The sequence below is a fragment of the Amblyomma mixtum genome, chromosome 5 (assembly GCF_055824585.1).
Source record: "Amblyomma mixtum isolate Tamu chromosome 5, ASM5582458v1, whole genome shotgun sequence".
NCBI lineage: Eukaryota > Metazoa > Arthropoda > Arachnida > Ixodida > Ixodidae > Amblyomma > Amblyomma mixtum.
The window spans coordinates 107,650,587-107,669,738 of NC_143016.1; the positions used below are offsets into that span (position 1 = coordinate 107,650,587).

Below are 19,152 nucleotides of genomic sequence, written 5' to 3' on the forward strand. Positions count from 1 at the left end.
AGTACTGCGATGTACCGTTCAGGTGTTACAATCTCTTCGTAATGTACAAAGTCCAGATAGCCCATGATTTTCATCGCTCAAAAATAAGGCACAACTTTTTATCTGCCCAGTTCTGTTTATAGACCCACCTTTTCCACTTCATAGAGAAGGGTTGTTACCCAAGCCATTTGCAATGGCGGTACGTTTCATAGGCACTAATCGTACTATCATGGATGCTGACGCGTTTAACCGCCTGTTGATTCAACAGGGATCCAAAATCTTGCCCACAGTGATCTGCCTGCCCTATTTGGGCGTTCCATGGGCCAACCCGGCACAGACTTAGCAATATTACAATACCTTCGGAATTAATTCTATCGCAAACTGCATAATGTTCAGCTAAATGCTTTGTTCTATTATGCGAACAACACAAACTCACGTGAATAAGCTGGTCGAGACGCTGTTTTTTCTGTGATATGAGAGATGTGCATGTTCATGTGGCTTATCTTGTATGTTGCTGACGCCTCTTTTCAAATGCAGCATCCATCACCTCATTGGGGGTATGGAAATGCTTTGAGACCCATTGACGCTACGTAGCGTTGGCGAATATTAGAACTTACGCGCATTTACCTCGTACAAGCATCAACCTAGCATCGCCTTTTATCACACTTAACCTGTGGCTTCAATTTTCTACGCAACAGTAAAATGCGTTCATTATTAGCGGTAATCTTCAAATTCTACCCCTTCACCGCTAACCTATTCTTTGGCCGTCATGGGCCACAATCAAAGAGGAGGTATCAGTTTCGAAGCGACCTTCCTTATAAGGCAACAGAAAGGAAAGCATTCCTGTAAAGCTTGCTTTGCTGCTCTATATTGCATATTCAGGCGAAGCCAACAAACCCACTCACGAAAGCGTGTATTTCTCATGGAAAAAAAAAAAAAAAGAAATATACTGCGGCAAAAGAAAGGAAAAGTGCCTAATGACAAAATTGAAGATTCAGAATGATAAACTGTAACAAGTCATTATAATTTAATAGCACATAGCAACCATTTTTCCAGACTCCAAAGTTTTTCAGGGGCACCGATGTCCGCATAAATTGCGGTGAGCGAGAAAACTAATGCAACAATGTTGCAGACAGACATGCATTCAGAAGTCTCAGAATCAAAATATTTAATGATTATTTACAGCTTCCATGGCCAGCGTTTCCAGAATTATATATTTTTTTTAAGTTGCCGTTTCCTTCCTTTTATGTTACTAATTTTGGTAGCTCCTCAAAGCTAGGATAAGCAAGGCTTGTCAGGCACCCAATATTGATGCCTTGCGTTCTCCACGTTATTCAGCCATGCGTTACACACAAAGCCTTGCGGAACTTCGCAAAGAAACAGTGAATCACTCTTTCGTCCATCGGGCACGGCCACTTTGTGCATCGTTTCCATCTAGCATTGCCATTTTTGCCTTGATTTTACTGCTCCTACATCTGGCTCTCCGTTTTCTTAATCCGTCCGCGCGCTGATTGTTTCGTTTCCATCGAGAATGAGATGGCTGAAGAAAACCGATGAACGAGATGTTTTTCTATATTTCTTTTTTATCTTGCTCGGCAGCACTTGTACAGAGAGAGAGAGAGAAAGAGAGAAAGATTAACAAATTCCGTTTCCAACCGTCACCACTGCTTTAATTTCCTCATTTGTCTTTCTATCTCCCCATTTCGTTGTGTTTTTTTTTTCGCTTCCTTTTCGCGCGTTTCTCCGCTTGCACCGTTCCGAAAAGTTACAGCAACTAGCGCGAATGGAAGCGAAGGGATTTTGGTTAAGAGCAAATAATTTTCAGCCTCTTCAAAGCGGCTCTCGTTTGTCTTTGAGCGTACCGCGCATTTTGCTTTTCTTTAGCATTCGTTTCGTCGCCTCTGTCTCTTTCCTTGCTACGAAGTACTCGCTGGCACGAAAGAAGGCGAAGCTGGAAAGAAAAAGAGAGAAAGAGAGAGGGAAATTAACATCGGGAAACGTCTGCGGTGTATTCCAGCCAGACAGCCGGCACAAAGGAACGATGATTAACGAATGTTGCGAAGGCTCTGGTTTTCTTTACTGTCACTACTTGCGCGTTCTTTTTTAGTCTTTTTTTTTATTTCGCTCTAGACGCGCCAGCGTGTAGCAGTGGTCCTCGCGCCGCGTTTATCTTGAGCGTGCGTAACACGTTTTTCTTTCTATCTCTTCCTCCTTCTTTTTCTCCGTGTCTCGCGGTCCCCGCGGCTGCAGAAAAACCCCCGCGCTCGTGATTCCGCGTACGCGAACACGCGTTCCCACTGCCGCAGTTCCCGCCGCTCTTGTTCTTGCTACGTCCGCGGCGCAAAAAAAAGAAGGCGTGCTCCGCAAACAAGAGGACCTAAGTGCACGGATTTGTCGCAGCAAAACGTTCGAGCTTAATTCCGGATTCAATTTTATTCCCCTTCCCCCGCCAGCACTCTTTACGCAGTGACGGCCTCGCTGCGGGCGCGCCGCTGATCACTTGCTTCTTTTTTTCATCCTACCGCATCGCTTGCTTGCTTGTTTCCTTCCTTTAGATAAGCGCGCACGAGAGCGCGCGCTGCGTCGCGTCGTGTCGCACCGGTGAAAATGCGACCGCTTGCGTGCGTGTGTGGATGCGAGCAGCAAGTGTCGCAACCAGGCGCGGAGAGGTCCCAGCGAGCGAACGACAAAGCGGAACCGCCGCCGTGGCTGTGGTGTGGGGATGCGGAGCGGATGGAGGAAGGAGGGGGAAAGAGAATGGGGCGTTGGGTGGCGTGGCAGCTTCGCGAGCGAGGCACAGTGACCAGCCTGGCATTCTCTTGTGCAAAGATCGCTTGCCTGTATAATTAATTAGGAGGATTTTCACGCCAGTTCTGGCGCTGCTGCCTGCGCGAATACGCTGACTGCTGCGTCCGTGAGTTTTCGAGTCGGCTTGTCTGAGCCGCGTTCAGAGACAGCTGTACTTCCGATGAACGGAGAAAAGGGTTTTCAGGAAAGGAGGAAGAAACGAGGATGGGTTATGCGCCGCCGCCACCGCCGCCATCGTCGACGGGGAATTGTGTGCGCTGCAGAACGACTCAGCTCTGATTCGTCAAAATGCAGTGCCTGCTGTTCGTTGTGTTTCTTCGAGCGCGCTGCTTGTAGCGGGCGCAAAACAAAGCTTCCTTCCTTTTCCCCTTTCCGCCTTTCAGCTCTTCCCCCGAAGCCTCTTATTGCCTGACTGGGTGGCAGCTGTCTCGGGCGCACAACACAGAGCGTGGAGCGCAAAGCAATGATGCCTTAATAAAGCTCCCCCAACGCTTTGTGCTTCCCTATGCATTTTCGTAAGAATTTGTGGAAGGATTCTATAGTGCTCCGATTGCAAATGCAGACGTTTTTGGTGACTCAGTACGGTTGTCCTGTGCTTGTTTTTGTGTGCTGAAGTTATATGGTAACATTCACAATGTGTGCTTGATCAGCGATTGTGTGTTCGATGTCACGCTCGTGCTTTCAGGGTCGAAATAAATGGGTCGATTGTGTATTCTCCTGAAACTGTTGTACCCTTTGGGTAACTTTTGAAGCTGTGATCTGAAAAAGTTTTGCGCATTCCATGGACATCATGTTACGAGCGCAGGCTTAACACATTCGTTACTTGCAGAAACCAAAGCTTGCGCTTTGTTTGCTTCGCTCGTTTAGTGAGCCCGGAAGTAATAGCTCAGTGGTCTGTAAAGAGAGATTGGTTAGGCAGTGGTGTCGTGAGATGCCCGTAGACCTGCCTCGATGAGACCACCTTCGTGTTGAGGGTGGTGGGGACTGATTCCAGGCTCTGCGTGTTATAGGGTACCTAAGATTCCACGTCGCTATGATAAACTTTCATTTCCAGTTTCTGCAATGATTATGGCTTCGTCTTTTCAGTATTATCCCACAAGGCACTGCCATCATTGTTGAAGCACGCCGATCTGCATAGTTTTAATTTGACACTTCATACAAGAAAACCTCAGAACTGCACTGCAGCAAACCACACAACACCTTTCGCGTTCTGGTACATCAAAAACACGCGCGAAGCGTGATTTGCGATACACGGCACGAAATATACACGAAGAATATCGACAAAAAGAAAGCGCGATTTGAGCGCACTCTATGTTAAGCCTTTACTATCCAAAAGAAACACAGAATCAGACCAGTGTCTTGATCTCATGTATATCTCATTCCGAGCTTAACGTTAGGTCCCCTAAAATGAAAGTGCGGCAGCTCGCGAATTTGTTCATTACCTCCCCACTGGTGGCGCATGCAATGTCTTGCGCATGCTCATCGATAGCACAGGGATTTCTTCGTCTGTCTCTGGCCCCTATCTCGCCTGTCTACCTGTCCTGTTACGCACTGTGCCTCTTCTTCTCTTTACGCCTGGGCACCCGTCCGGCCAGGCCTCTTCCTCTGCGGAGCTCTCTTCTCTTCTGCTGCGGGGGACTCTCACGTCTCCTCCTTCCCTTCGCTGCGTCCATCATTTTTGTGATTGGTGCAATTGTGCACCCGCGAATTGCATAGTCACAAAAGTGATGGCTGCGGCGGAGGAGAGCCATCGCAACAGCACAACTCTGCCTCCTCTAACATCGCCGCTCCTGGCGCCTGCCAAGCGCACTGTGGGCAGACGAAAACGCCCGCCGGCTTCACTCTTCTCTGCTCTGCTCTGTGGCCGGCCCTCGGGCTCCTTCATCGTCTCGTCTGTCTTGCTTTTTGCTTTGTGCCTGCGTATTTTTCTTTTTTTTCCACTTCATGTATTGCTCTTTCTGTGATTTTTCTGTCTGTTTATTTGTATGCTGCTCTCTCTCTATCTTCTTCACTTACCAGTTGCGAAAGTTCCTAGGGTCCATGTATGAAAAAACAGGGGTCCGAGTTGGCCAAATTTTTAGTATTTACGGATTGAAGCGACACCTCTGGTTAATAAAGCAAACTGCGTTCAAGTTGTGGACGTAGCTTTTGATAAATGCACAACTGTCTGGTAAGAAAATCACTGAAAGAGTTACATTGACAAAAATGCATAGGCATAACAGTCCAGAAAATTAAGAGGTAGAAAAAACAAAAAAAGTGGCTGGGCCAAGACGTTATCGAACTAACTGCGTTTTATTCTGTGTGCATTTGACGTGTTTATCACTCATTCACTCTCTCATTCACTCTCTCACTCACTTGCTCAAGATAATGGTTGCTTAAGAAAACAGCTTTCTTTTATCACTTCCAGATAGCGGTGCCATTCGCAAGCACAAAAAGCGGCTGCTGCGGCTGGTCATTTTGTGCACCAGAGTTTCCATGTGGTATAATCAGAAGAGCTCTGGTGTCCACATGTCCCACTCTACGTAGCGTATTGAGTCTTCCCAATTGCGCACTTTCTTGTGTTCACGAGCTGTCGTTGTGACAATGACGCTCTTGCGACTAAAGTGTTTTTTTGTGTGCCGGATGCCGTGTGCAGAAATGAACCTTTTATTTGTGCATGTGTGCTCAGGTTCGCAAATTTCTGCAAATTTATGAAAGAAATTGAAGTGATATGAAACATTCAGCGTATCGGCAAGTGAAAACGAACACCCGACGCTCTGAGCTCGCCCTGGTGTCAGGAACTTCGTACGCTTACGCATGGTCGTCTCCGACCCCGAGCGAAAGTTGGTTGGGCCGACAACGGCATGCACTTAAATGTCCTTGGTACAGCTAGCCAATTTTAAAGCGAAAGCTTTACTACTTGCTCTTTGAAGCCTTTGTCGTGCGACGGCGGTGCACATGAAATGACCTTTCGCATGACCTCTGTGTGACGTCACGCCGAAGAGCTGGGCGAACATCTCGCGCCGTCTGCGAGTAGTGGCGGTTCCACCACCGGCGGCCTTAGATTAGATTGAATTACATTGGAATCGATTAGATTAGATTAGATTACATTACATTACATTGGATTAGATTGCATTGGATTGGATTTGATTTGATTAGATTAGATTACATTAGATTACATTACATTACACTACGTTACATTAGATTAGATTACATTACATTGGATTGCACTGGATTGGATTGTATAACCGATGCATCACCACAAGTCTAACCACAAGCACCACCACCAGCTACACTACCAGCTGTACCATGGCGTAGGTACGGATATTGCTTTCGCAATTACCGGGCTTAACCAAGCTAAGCCACAGCGAATTTTTTTAGTGATATTACGGCAGCAGCGACCAAACGGTCATCAGCAGAACAGGCGAGCAGACGACGCTGCAACTGGCAAGTGCTATGTGCGCATGCGTGCACTATTTTCTGTTGCATAACTGCGGTCCGGAATGTGAAGTTTAACGACCATCTGGGTACAGTGAAGTAGAATAGACAGTATAATCGGAGGGGGACCCCGCGTGTCTCCAGCAGCCTCATCTGAAGCCGCCCACTTTCAAGCGTCTCCGATTGCAGCGCGGTCAGAAACGAGTAGATCTCCACGGTGTTCCATCGGGCACATCTTTTCGCCTGAAGCATTGTCACAGTACCGGCAGGGTGAAAGAAAAGAAATATTCGTCGTTTTAATGACCAGGAACGCTGCACTATGCAAGTTGCGAATTTTATTTGCAGTCAAATTCAGCAAAGCCGTAGCAACGCGTTCAAGAGTGGGCGACTACGGCGCCCCGCTTCGTTCGCCAATGGCGGGGACAAGCTCCCAACGTGTAATTTTTGCCGCGCACTGCACTGCCTCTTGTTATACAATGTAGCTTGGTCGACGCTCCCGAGATATTATTAATAAAATTGGGAGCAGTACATATGCCTGTACTCCTTTCTCTCTCTCCCTCTTTCATCATAATTGTACTTCCTTCCAGGCCGCTATTCAGATATCCGGATGGAGTGAGAGAATTACCACGTCTTTCCTTTCCTCATTATCTAGCACATCCTCGGCAACTTGTTCGGTGCGCGCACAGAAACAAAAGAGCTTAAATTGCTGTTCACCATTCCTTCATGTTAGTGGGAAGTAATTAGGTCAGTTTTTAAGTCATGAAAGATACTGACCGTTGTGTCGCTCACAGAAAACCAAACAGAAACATTCTCTTGGCCCAACTGATCGCTTTCTCGGCTCATTTCGCACAGATATGGCATTTGGCGGTCGGTTCTGTATTATACTACGTTTGGGTGAGGTGGCTGTTTGACTCGGTCTGAATTAATCGCTAAATCCTTATCATGTGTGGCGACGACGAACCAAACACAGATTTTTTGCAGCAATCTTATCCATAGCGCCATCTTGCGCCTGCTACAGGAACGAATGGCCAGTCGACAGTTATCCCGCACAACGTTCGCTCCTGCAGTTAGCGCAAGATGGTGCGAGATGGCACTAACTGCACCACTGCTGCGAAAGCTTGCAGTGTGGTTCGCCGTCGCCGCATACAGCAGGAATTTTCGATTAATTCGTATTGAATCAGGCAAATACCCCACGTAAGCTTAAAATAAACCGGAATTCACCGCTGAATGCCACCTCTGCGCGAAATTTGATCCCGAACAAGCGAACGGTTAGCCGGATAGGTTTTTTTAAGCGCTTTTCTCTAAGCGACACAACAGTCGTTGCATGCGTTTAAATGGTGACTGGCATGCGAATGCGGACATTAGACGCAAAGGAACAATTTTGGAGAGGAACAAGTTGTGGCCACGACTGTACAGAGTTCTCTATTTTCTTGCCTTTCATGTTCTGCTTTCTAACATTTTTTTGTTTGGCCATAAATCACCAACCTGCGCCTTTTCTGTGACACAAAAAAAAAGGAAGCCGTATTTTATAACGTGTTAGGGCTCAGTCTCATTGGTGGTTCGTTAGGCAGGGTCTATGTCAGCGCAGCTAAGACCACTGACAGATAGCCAAAGAAAAAGAATACAGAACAATGCGTTACAAGATACGGCCCCTTTTTTTTCGCAGGAAAGCTGTTCTGTGTAATACATTGATATCTGTGTTCCTTCTGTTTTTCCAAATGAGCATTGTGCCTTCCAAAACTCTCGCTTTGTTCAAAGCCGTACGGTTCTGGTGTGTAATGTGCGATTTTCATGTGTTGGTGGGCAATCTGTAGGGTGTGATGCTCTAACTTCCCACCTAACAACTGTGAGGGCTGTCTTACACTAATTCTGCTTTGCACACGCGTCAAACGATGTCATATTGCTGCTTTTAAAGCATAGCTTTCAGTCTTTCATTGCCAAACATAGAAACAATTTTCTGAGTACTTCAAGTTTCTGAAGAATAAGAGTCAAAGCGTGACTCGAAGCAAACTTCGGCAAAATACTGACAAAAAGTCGTACGCTGATCCCTGCTTGCCTTCAGTGTTGCATTCTGTCGTTACTTTTCTTTGTTTCGTGCGTATTATCAGCTGCTTTTTTTTTATTCACATCGCTGTGCTAGCGAGTGTATCTGTTTCGTGAAAGTGTCTCTACTCTGAAATAATTAAGGGCACCGAGCGACGGAAGCAGAACCGTTTCCGAGGGCTCAGTGAAAAAGATGCTTAACCACAGGCCACGGCTTAATGTCTGCGGCTCCCACTTCAGGTGTCATGGAGGTGCAACGAAAAGAACACCTTTATGTCGAGCCTTCATTACTTGATAGGCGAACATAACTGGTCTTAATAACACTTTACTTTCCCTCGTAGCAGCGCATTTTCGCGTGTTGTTAACAACTCTACAGCATTGAAACAATTGTTACCGCCTACAGCTGCTGATACTAAAGGCACGGGGTCGAATCTTGCCCGGCTGCCGCATTTCGAAGGGGACGCAATGCAAAATCGCTGCCGTGCTTTGCGATGGTGTCGTCAAAATTAATACAAATTCATCATTCATCCATTACGGCGTCCTTCATAGTTAGTTAGAGGCTATTTGTTAACAAAAATAACAATGGAAGGAAAAGGTGTTGCTAGCCGCGGCATCTGCCATCGAAACCAGAAGCAAATGAGCTGCGGATAGCGGGAATAAAAGGACAGGGAGAGGGAAAGAAAGTGGGGGAGCGATAAGGGTAGACAGGAAAGGGGTATGGCCGCAATACACATTATGTACAAACACAGGATATATATATATGCATGTAGGGTGCTGCGCCACGCATGGTGGTCAAAAGTACTCAGTGTGCGGGTGTACAAATTGATTGGGGGGGGGGGGGGGGGTGACATACATTGATGGTGACACACACCAGGTGTCATGGTGTAGCGTGCGCATGAAATCAATGCAATTGCATACTGGGTGCAAGTTGACTTCCTTCGGTTTCGCTGAGAGATCGGCTATGTGTGTGTCCACTGTGAAAAGTAGTAGTTCCGGCCTATTACTGCTCTGCCATTACAGTGCATGGCGGATATTTTATTTTTCACAGCACCGTGCTCCTTTTCGTCTCATAATCGCTATTATTTTTTACGCTTTGTACCAGAAACTTAACTGTTTTCTATTCCGGTTTAGCGATCTTCGTCTGCGTTTCCCGTACAACGGTGAAAATATGGTCTTGTCTGCGTAGACCAGGATTGTATGAAGCAGACTGGCTGATCAAGCCAATGCATAAAGTTTTATCTCATCTCAACTCATACCATCTTCTCTTATAGCACGCAAACGGAACATGCGTAACTGCTGCAGAGTGTGAAATGTTCGTAAAAAACTGAGAAAACCATTCAGCGTTGCATTAAAGAGAGCATTTCTTATAAAAATATTGTGTTTATTTTCCGGATAGCTTCAGTATGTATCAATTCCTCCCAGAAAGCGAAGCGTGTGCACTAGCTATTGTTCTTAAGCACGCTCCATGCACACAGCATGGTTACTGCACATTGCTATGCTTCGGAACAAAAAAAAATCATGGTCGACTTGCGTAGTTCGGCCAAACGCGAATTAGATGCGCCAGCACTTCGATTTTCACTGCCGCTCTGTTGTTCATATCCAGTGTTCACGCACGGCCGCTAGATACAAAGCGCACATCAAGCGGCCGTGGTTCACGGAAGGCAGCTGTTCGGATATCGATAATGCGTCAATGCCCATAAACGTGGAATTCGTCATTCTCTACTTTACCTTCATAGGTCCCTGCCACCGCCCTGACCACAACACACAAAGTAGTGACAATTCCGCAAAGTAGGCTTCAGACAAACAAACAAACAGACAAGTACACAACGGCTGAATGTGGGGAGTGCCCACTTTAATTGCTAACGCGCAAAAAAAAAAAACTGGTTAAACTAGGGCACAGCTAAGTTTCAGTATTTGGTGAGAGCTCTCATGTGGCTATATTACCCCCATCTTCTTTTTTCATTCTCTGTCTTCTTCTTTCCATTCCTCTTTCTCTTCTTCTCTCTCGTAGTTTGACGTCTCTCTCCTACTCTTCCTTCTTTCCATCGGTTGGCTTGCCTTGTCTTTCGGATTTCTGCTACTACAACAGGCTTTAGTTACAAAAGTCAGGCTGAGCACTCAACAACGGCTCTCACCGCAAAAGTAAAGAAATTGAGCATATATTTTTGAATTTTTTTTTTGTTGTAGACACGACGTGCTCACAGAACTAACACTTCTTGACCGCACAGAGCCAATTTGGACACTAGGAAGTCACCATCCCATCGATGACAATTAGAGGAATTTGCTCGTCCAGATAAACTGGACGCCGCCGCATGGAAGTCAAACCAGAACATTGTAACCATATAGACGGTGTCACAGTGCACCAATTTCTAACAATTTTTTTTTCCTACTTCGTTGCAGGAAGGTGAACAAGTCGTATCGTGGACGCTCTTGTCCTATTGTCGTGCACTGCAGGTAAGCATGCACCGTTTTGCACTTTCTTCTCATTTCCAGGCTCTATTTGACGAGAACACGCGAAGAATCATGTTAACACTTTCCAGTTAAGCATAACAAGAACCCAGGCTAGCCCGCTGAAGTTTCTCTGGACTGTAAACTTTTGCAACTAGCCTCCTCCAACGAGGTTATAGAGTTGTGGAGACCTTGAACCGCAAGCAGCACAAAACTTTGAGATCATTACGGCGACCCGCATTGGAACAATGTGAAGGCAAAACGTCCACATACTATATCTACGTCCGTGGCTGTTCTGACGTCCATGTACTATATCGAAGTAGATGGCTATTTTTATGTCAAAGTGTATTTTTGCATTTTTTATTGCTTAATTAATAAACTAATTGCACCTCGTCACCCAAATTTTTCCCACGGAAACATTTTATCGCACATTATCTGTCACAATCACACTTTCACACATTTATCTTTAGAGAATGACTTAATCGTGCGGACGAAATTTGCCGACACTTTTAGTTGATGCGACAGAGCCATATAATTCTCTCGGATTAATAAATTCACTTGTGACTGCTACTTAAGCCCGTACTTCGCGACGAGTCCAACCACTGACACCGTGGTGCTATATTTCAGTCATTAAGTGCTGGAATTCTAGGTGTTATATCTACATGCTCTCGCGGAGAGTTTGTAACTGGACGTTGAGCAAAATGAAGCGTCGTACATCACGAAAACTCTTGCCTTCTCTCCTGACAGTTATCTGCAGTACATTCGAAGTATACTCTTGTTGCAAAAGAGCCTATCTCAAGGACCGTCTCCTAAGACCAGCAATATGACACACATTGCCTTGCTTGCTATCTATCAATTTTTCTCGAAGCGCTCTGTTTACCGGCAGGCGATCTTGCGAGGTGGAAATAAAGACGCTTTTGGCGGTAATTAACAACTTTACAGCATCTAAGCGAGGCAATAAGAAGCCCATTGTAGTCAAGTGAAATTAGCAAAATATTAAATTATAGATGTGGCCTTGCGTCACACATATACAACCAATTGTGTAACTTTGTCAGACGTAAGGTACCGCCCCAGGACCATGACTGTTCGCAACTTATGCCTGCTCTCGGCAAATCCCGACATGCAACAGGAATATTTCGCTCGACTGTGAAAGGTCATTATAACCGTCGTTCGCAAAAGCACTACAGAATGATTCGAGACAAGCGTGCTCGTTGTGGGTCTGTTTCGATTGACGTAGTTCAGCCAAGAAACCAGTGCGCCACTTAAAATATTTTCGTGCCTTCTTATACGACCATGCTCAAGTAACCGCACGTATCTTTCGTTTAATTTGCAGTGATGGAATTGGAAGAACAGGGACCTACTGCCTGATCGACATGGTCCTGAACAGAATGGCTAAAGGTAAAAAACCTTTCCCATTACAAGCTGTGCCGCTTGCACGAAACTCTCCTCCCTTGTCAGCTATCTAACCGCTAACGTATTGCCGCGCCGATCTTGTGCAGGAGCAAAGGAAATCGACATCGCAGCCACCCTGGAACATATGCGTGACCAACGAGCCGGAATGGTAAAGACCAAGGTAAGCTCCGTTCAGGTGTCTTTCATGTAAGATGCAACTATTATGAGCATTTAGCAGTGAACGTGGTGTTATTCTGCAGAAACTTTCCTTGGATCCCTGGAAAATCTGCGGCTACAGTCACGAAACACTTCATTAGCACAACGCATGCTTTGGTTCTTCGATTCTATAGTTGATCGATCGAGGTTGCTAGTACGTTCGTAACGCTAGCATGTAAACATCGCTGCTCCGTATTGGTTGCTTAAACATCTAAAGACACTTCCGAATTCTAGACAGTCACACCGGCCCATTACCATCCTTGCTGTGTCACCACACTGCTATTACCGTTACACTAAAATGGCTGGCTAGATGTTGAATATTTTGTACTAGACTCACTTTATTGAGCGAGCTAAACGCGCTGACACCTTTTCCAACGTAGCAGAAGTTATTATGCACGTATTCGCTGAACAATAGCACATGTAAGGCTAAATTTTTGCCAATGGCAACGGACTCAATATCCAAAGTAAACAAATGCGAATATGGCATCTATGTCATCACTACACCGTTTTTGTAACCTTAATAACAAATTACGGCTAATAACTTTTTAATAAAAAATAATAACAAAATTCCTAATAACAAAAGCAGGCTCTAAGATCTGTGACTCCGAAAAACGAGGAAATAAAGCACAAATCGCGACATCACCTCGATATTAAGCTCGACAACAAGCCATCTCCCCGTTCACTAGCAACATCAATGACATTTTAACCAAGTGGGAAAGCGTATATAAACGACATCGGTAACTCTCTTAATATATTTGGGGAGGCAACAGATTTTGCGACAGTGATCCTACAAGTCATTGTGGTCTGTAGCGAACGCCTTTCAAGATATCAGTTGCTTCCACGACAGGTTAATCGCGCGCGAGAATTTTATCGCTTCATAGAGCGGCGCGCGCCGGTGCACATACATCGAAATCGCAATGAAAACAAGAATAATAACAAGCAGATTTCTGGATCGCTACTGCAACGGTGATGCTGGGCATTTCGGCGTTCTCTAGCACGTCGCTACCAAACGAGTCAAGCGACATGGCCGCAGATTAGAAATCGTTTCTGATCATCTGTCTCGATCTGAGATGCCGCCTGTAGATGGCACTGCCTTGCGGTTTTCGCTGCTTTACCACGCGCCGAGCGGAGTATACCATTTTTGCTCCCAACCGTACCTAGTGGTGTTGCTACTGGTGTCTCTTCTATCCGTTTACATCTGATATCATATCAGGATAGCGAATTCACCGGCGCATAGTGCCCCTTCTCTCACGGGCTGTTGCGAGGTACGGGCTGTGGACTCGGTGAAGGCTAGGAATTGGGTCTTTATTATAAGAATTTGACCCAAAAGAAAAGAGGGCCCCAGACCCTTGGAAGATACAGACTGGCTCTCCGAGCAGCTGCTCTCTTCCGCTGCTGGAGGAAGACTCTCTTTGTCCGCTGACGGTCGAGTTTTCGAACGCCGTGGTCACGTGACCAAGCCGCGGTTCTTGGAAGAAAGCGTCCTAGGGGGGCCGAATCCAGACCACCCCGAGTTCCGATGTGAGAGGAGAGGGGACAGCCGCGACCCTCATAAACATGTCAAGTTCGGGAGGCGTGTGTCTTCGCCTGAACATGAGCCCCGTGTCCGCGACGAGGCCGGCACCCTGCGGCGCGGAGGGTAGGCCGGAACGCTCGCGGCACAAACAGTTTCCGGAGCTCGCGGGCCCACACACCAGCAGTGTCTTGCAACGTAACAGGGCCCAATGTCCAGAGTTGCAAAAGATTACGATAGCGGCAATTAGCACCTACTTAAAAGCCAGCTCAAAGCCTGCTCTCTTAATTCTCTTCGCTCCTTGTAGCTATTTCGTGCTCATTTCTACTTGCTACTGCCCCGTTACGTGCTCTGATTTGTTTTCGCTTCCTCCCCTGCAGGCCCAGTTCGAATTTGTGCTGATGGCCATCGCCGAGGAAGTGCACGCCATCTTGAAGGCGCTCTCGCACTGAGACGCCGGCCGCCAGCCGGGAACGCCCAGCGATCCCGACGCAATGCGGCTTCCGCACCAGTCGTAGACGATCACCTGACTCGTGCAAGCCTGGTCCCACATGCTTCCCCTGTTCGACGGAAACGACTGGATGATGACGCGCTGGTTAATGATGGAAGGGCGCACCGCTTCGCTTGCTCTCTTTAAGCTTGTAGTGCTTGTTTCTAGTGCACGACCACTATAGAGAGGCGATCTTGCTTTCTTATTCCTGCTTGTTGGTTACGACTGTTCGTCCGTTGAGTGAAGTGAAAGAGTTTATTATTCTGTGTTCCGCTGTGTTTGTGCTCCGGCACTACTGTCCTGTGTGGCCAGTGTGAACAAGGTGATACCAGCGTCTAAGTTGACGTCTGTAACAAAGACCGGTTGAAAATGTCATGAACGTTATTACGGAAGTTGCTTAAGTCCGGGCACAGTTAAAACTTGCTTCTACATATGCTGCCCATACATCGCCGGTATCTACGGTGCGACGCTGCTCGGACTATTATTGAGACACGGGCTTGCTGAATAGCAGTTGAATCACTCACGGTAATTGAACACCTTCTGTGTGTGAAACGTGGTGCTCCCATTTCTATTTACGGGTAAAAATGTTCTGCATAGTTTTTTGCCTTAATGTCACTGGCACCGGCAAGCTGAAAGCTGTTCCTGCGATTTTGTTCTTTGCGCTAGTAGCACTGTCTCTTCTATCGCCTATAGTCACACTAGCCATACCACTGGGCTCTCCGTCTGAGTAATGTTATTAAACGCAAATACTTATGTAGTTACCACAGAATTATGCGACAGTCTTCTGCTTTCATCCACTCATGTATAATCAATTAACAGCTCAGGTACGGTTCGTACTGAGGATATAGTCGTGACCTGCGTTTGTACGGTATATTCTATTTTTGTGCCGGTTATCCATCCAATGCTTAGGCCTGCACGTTCTATTATCCAATATTTTCGTCCATGCCTATGCCAAAGCGTCGCGGGGAAAAGGCGAAGTGGTGAGAAAGAGAGAGAGAGATAAAACAGAAGGAAAAAAGCAAAGACGGCTGCCGCTGGGAACTAGGACCTCAACTCAGGTCCGGCACCGATCCGTGCAGTTCTTGAAAGAAGAGGTTCGTTTACAGGGCGTCGATTCGGGAGAAGCAAGCCAGAGCAGCACGTTTCAGCCGCCAATTTCACGTCCTCTCCCTCTTTCTCAGCCCTCCCGCGCAGACGTCCGCATTTGAACAATCGCGAGCCGTGTGCAAAACGTCAGACGGACCTCGAAGCGTCCTCGAAAGCCGCCGCGTCAGCCTGATGTAGTGTGAACGCCCTTAAGCACACGTGCTTTTCGCCACAGCGCGAGTCTTCTGCGTATGCAGTCCACCTGTGTTCAACTTACGAAAAGACGACCAAGCGTTCATTGCTATGACGCGGGCACCGTGAAAAAAATATCCCCTTCTCCTCTCCTCGTTCCCGTCTTCCCTTTCTTGTATTTGCACTTTACATTCCTTCTTCGATTAGCCAAATTTGCGTAGCGAACCCGCATCTGTTCTGTTTCTACATGTACTGCACAGAAGACCAGAAAAAAAATATACTGTAATACATGTGTGTAGTGTCGTACCACAATGCTAGTGTTGCGTGTACAAACCCTGCTTTTAACAAAGCGTTCCAAGAAGTCATTGTAATGTCGCATGATTATTGACACTTGATTCCCATGCTTCAAAGAAGAACAAGACACTATTGTAGATGTACGTAACGCATATGTGCTGATGTACAAACTATTTTCGAGCATCCTAATGTAAAGAAAAAAAAGGACTCTATATTTTTGACCCCTCCTGGGGCGCTTGCCGGGTGTGCACGTGCGTCATGCCTCTGTTGCCACTACTTCTTTAAGCGCGTGAGTGTTTCTGTTGAAGAGAGTCGTGTTTTCACTTCCAAAGTCTTGTGCGGAGTTTGACACTGCACGCACGGGGCAAGGTGAACATGTGATACAGAGTTTATCGAGCGTTGTCATTCTGCGAACGTAGCTTAGAGCAGTGCACCCGAGTCGAAGGAAGAGACACTGATGACAATATCAGAGTTGTGTTTCGCAAGAGACGATACGACGAATCGTGTTTGCTTTATCAGCGGATAATGGCTTATAAACGAATGCGCACGGACAGCCAACGAAGCATCAGGCTGTGAAGTGCCTAAATCAGTTATCACTTTAACATAGCAAATGAAACAGTGTTATCATAAACACGCCAATGTGATTCAAACAAAGCCCGGTAGAAGGAAAACAGCGTAGTGAGAAAAAGCCACGCAGAATATTCTTATATGCGCTAAGGACAATGACGTCTCACAAAAAAAAAAAATGAAAAAGAAACTTATACACCAAATTTAAGATGTGATGCAAACTTAGGATCGCAAACAACCATAACACAGAAGAGCCTTGCTTGTTGAACGTGCGGCATAGTACGCCCTTCTAGTAACGTTTAAAACTTGTTGAACTGTTTACAGCACATGTTTAGTTTCACGCTAAGATACAAATGCGTCATACGAAACGGGTTTCAGCGAGCCCAAATTATTTCCCTGTAAAACCCAAGTTGCATTAGAGCATGCCGGTGAGAATTCAGCTAGTCCGACGTTTGCATGTCACGGCAGCACGAGGTAATGAGGACAACACAGTGGGAATGTTGTTCGTCATGAAAGGATATATCTTATGGTAACATGTCGTCTCGGCGACAAGTCAGCACAGTAGGAGCTTTTTTTTTTTTTTAATCTGCCTACCGCATCCAAAGTATTCAGTTTCTATTCCCTTTTTGCTTGCATCGGACGCATTCAGTTAGTCCCTTCAGTCAAGAAATTCAGCGATGCATCGATTACGGAATTGCCGTTGCTAAACATTTCGTATTGCTTACCCACTACACTTTTATTGACGCCTTGCCAGTCCGTTTATGAAGCAAATGACGATTTCGTGGCAGATCAGGGCAGGATATCAACGCGAAGAATATGGTCTAAGCAAGTGCCAACGTCTTATCAGCAGCGGATGTACAACAGGGCTGTCGAAATGGCAGCCAACAAACAAGCTTACTTGACACGTTCCCAAAAGTCTCATTGCCCGTCAGATTCGATGTAATTGTTTCACAGATAAGAAAGGGGGATAAAAGTAAAATTGTTAGCAGTGCGCATAAAGCTCTAGGAACCAGCGCCTCGACCTTGCAGCACGAATTAAACCAGCCTATACTGCACTCGTTTTGTGTCCGCGCAGCTCCCGTCCCACTTCGTGTCAGGGCGCGAAGATATGCAGTTAAAACAAGATTATATAGCCATAACAGCCAATGTATACTGAGTACTTTTTTTATCGACATGAACGTTTACCCACGCTTGCTTTGAACATCACGATTTCTCGCTTTAACGGTTGCTTTAAACATGCATCAAGCTGTGCACAAGGTCTGCAAGAGAGGTCGCTTGGAGACTGGACAAATGAGCATTGACTAAATAAGGAGACAATGTGCGTGTAAATCGCAAAATGTGAAATGCAGAATCTGACACTTGTTCCATCATGGCACTGTTGAAACGCCCTTCCCCACCCGTAGACCCTCCAGTTATTATCCTTCAATAAAAAGAAACGTCATAAGCCTTGGGTGTCAATTTCTCCTTGCTTCCTTCAGACAAGGTTGCGAGCGGATAGGTTTGGCCGGTTGGAGTGTGTGTTGCCACAGAGAAGGCTGCACCGGAGACGGGGACTTTGCCAACGGCTCGAGGGCGCGTTTTCGCGCATAAACTCGCATTTGGTTATTGCGCAGTGCGCAGTTCAAGCGCATGTGCACTGGTATAACCAGAGTTAAAACTAGTAGCGTTAACAATACTACCGACTACTACGTTGCACCTACCCGCCAAGATTCAGGAAATAACAAGCTGAACCAAGGGAAGAAGCAGGTTACCTTTTTGTTTGCGCCGGGTGTTTACAGAGTAATGGCTTTATGTGAGAAAAATCCTTCTGGCCGGCTTATTCCACAAATTAAAGGAGCGGTATGACGAATAGAATAATTAGAGGGATTGATTTCACAGCGATAAATGAAATGATGTGCACCGTGTGCAGTGTGCTGTTTTAGCACACCGTGCGAACACGTTTATCGCAAAGTCTATCGGTGCAGTACAGTGGTTAGCGAAGAGTGTCATATTTGGATCTAAATGAAGTGCCAATACGAATTACAGTTCTTGCCACACAGAGGATACTCAATAACTGCTTATGCGGTCCGCTTACTCCGGTTCATCCTTCAGGGTAAGCAACACGTGTCGGCATCAACTCGAGGTAAGACAATGATTGAACATTATTCGTTACAAGGTAGCTCAGCTATCTCTGAAAAGACAATACGAAACATACCTTTATTAAGGTAAAGATGCGGGCCAATTGGTGTCAATCGAACATATTGGGACCAGCGAACAGACGGGGTCCCAATATGTTCTGAACATCCTGCTGCTGGCGTCCTCGGGCATCGATTAGGCATGTCGCGAGAAACAAAGAAAGGCTTGTAGGATGCCGCAACGGTAGCTCAGCGATTTGGGCATTCGCCTCGCATGCGGGAGGTGCGAGGTTCGATCCCCAGTGACGTGGAGCATCCACCGGTGGTACAACAGGCACAAGCTTTCCTCTGGCCTAGTGCTCGGCTTATATATAGTGAATGTTTTTTAAAAGGAGACTTCAGCATCACGCTCTGTCGACGAAGATACCTTATGTCATAGAACTTTTTGGCCATAGCTGCCCTTTCGCCATTAAAAAATATCATCATCATCAAAGCTTGCAGGCACAAAGGCGGCAAGCAAAACTTACTTCAGGTGGCTGCGCTATTACGGAAAATTATGAGTCGAACCTTGAAGCAATGAGTTTTTGAAAGTA

At 46.3% G+C, this 19,152-nt stretch overlaps 1 protein-coding gene across 1 annotated transcript in view; it reads left to right on the top strand.

The window, feature by feature from the left end:
- Window positions 1–17,891, top strand: part of IA-2 (tyrosine phosphatase IA-2) — a 514,718-nt gene extending 496,827 nt beyond the window's left edge. The window contains exons 22-25 of the mRNA XM_089545824.1: window positions 10,648–10,701; window positions 12,029–12,093; window positions 12,195–12,268; window positions 14,197–17,891. Coding sequence (XP_089401950.1) covers window positions 10,648–10,701; window positions 12,029–12,093; window positions 12,195–12,268; window positions 14,197–14,268 — 265 coding nt within the window. The 3' untranslated portion in view covers window positions 14,269–17,891. The remainder of the gene's footprint in view (window positions 1–10,647; window positions 10,702–12,028; window positions 12,094–12,194; window positions 12,269–14,196) is intronic.
- Window positions 17,892–19,152: the final 1,261 nt, after the last annotated feature.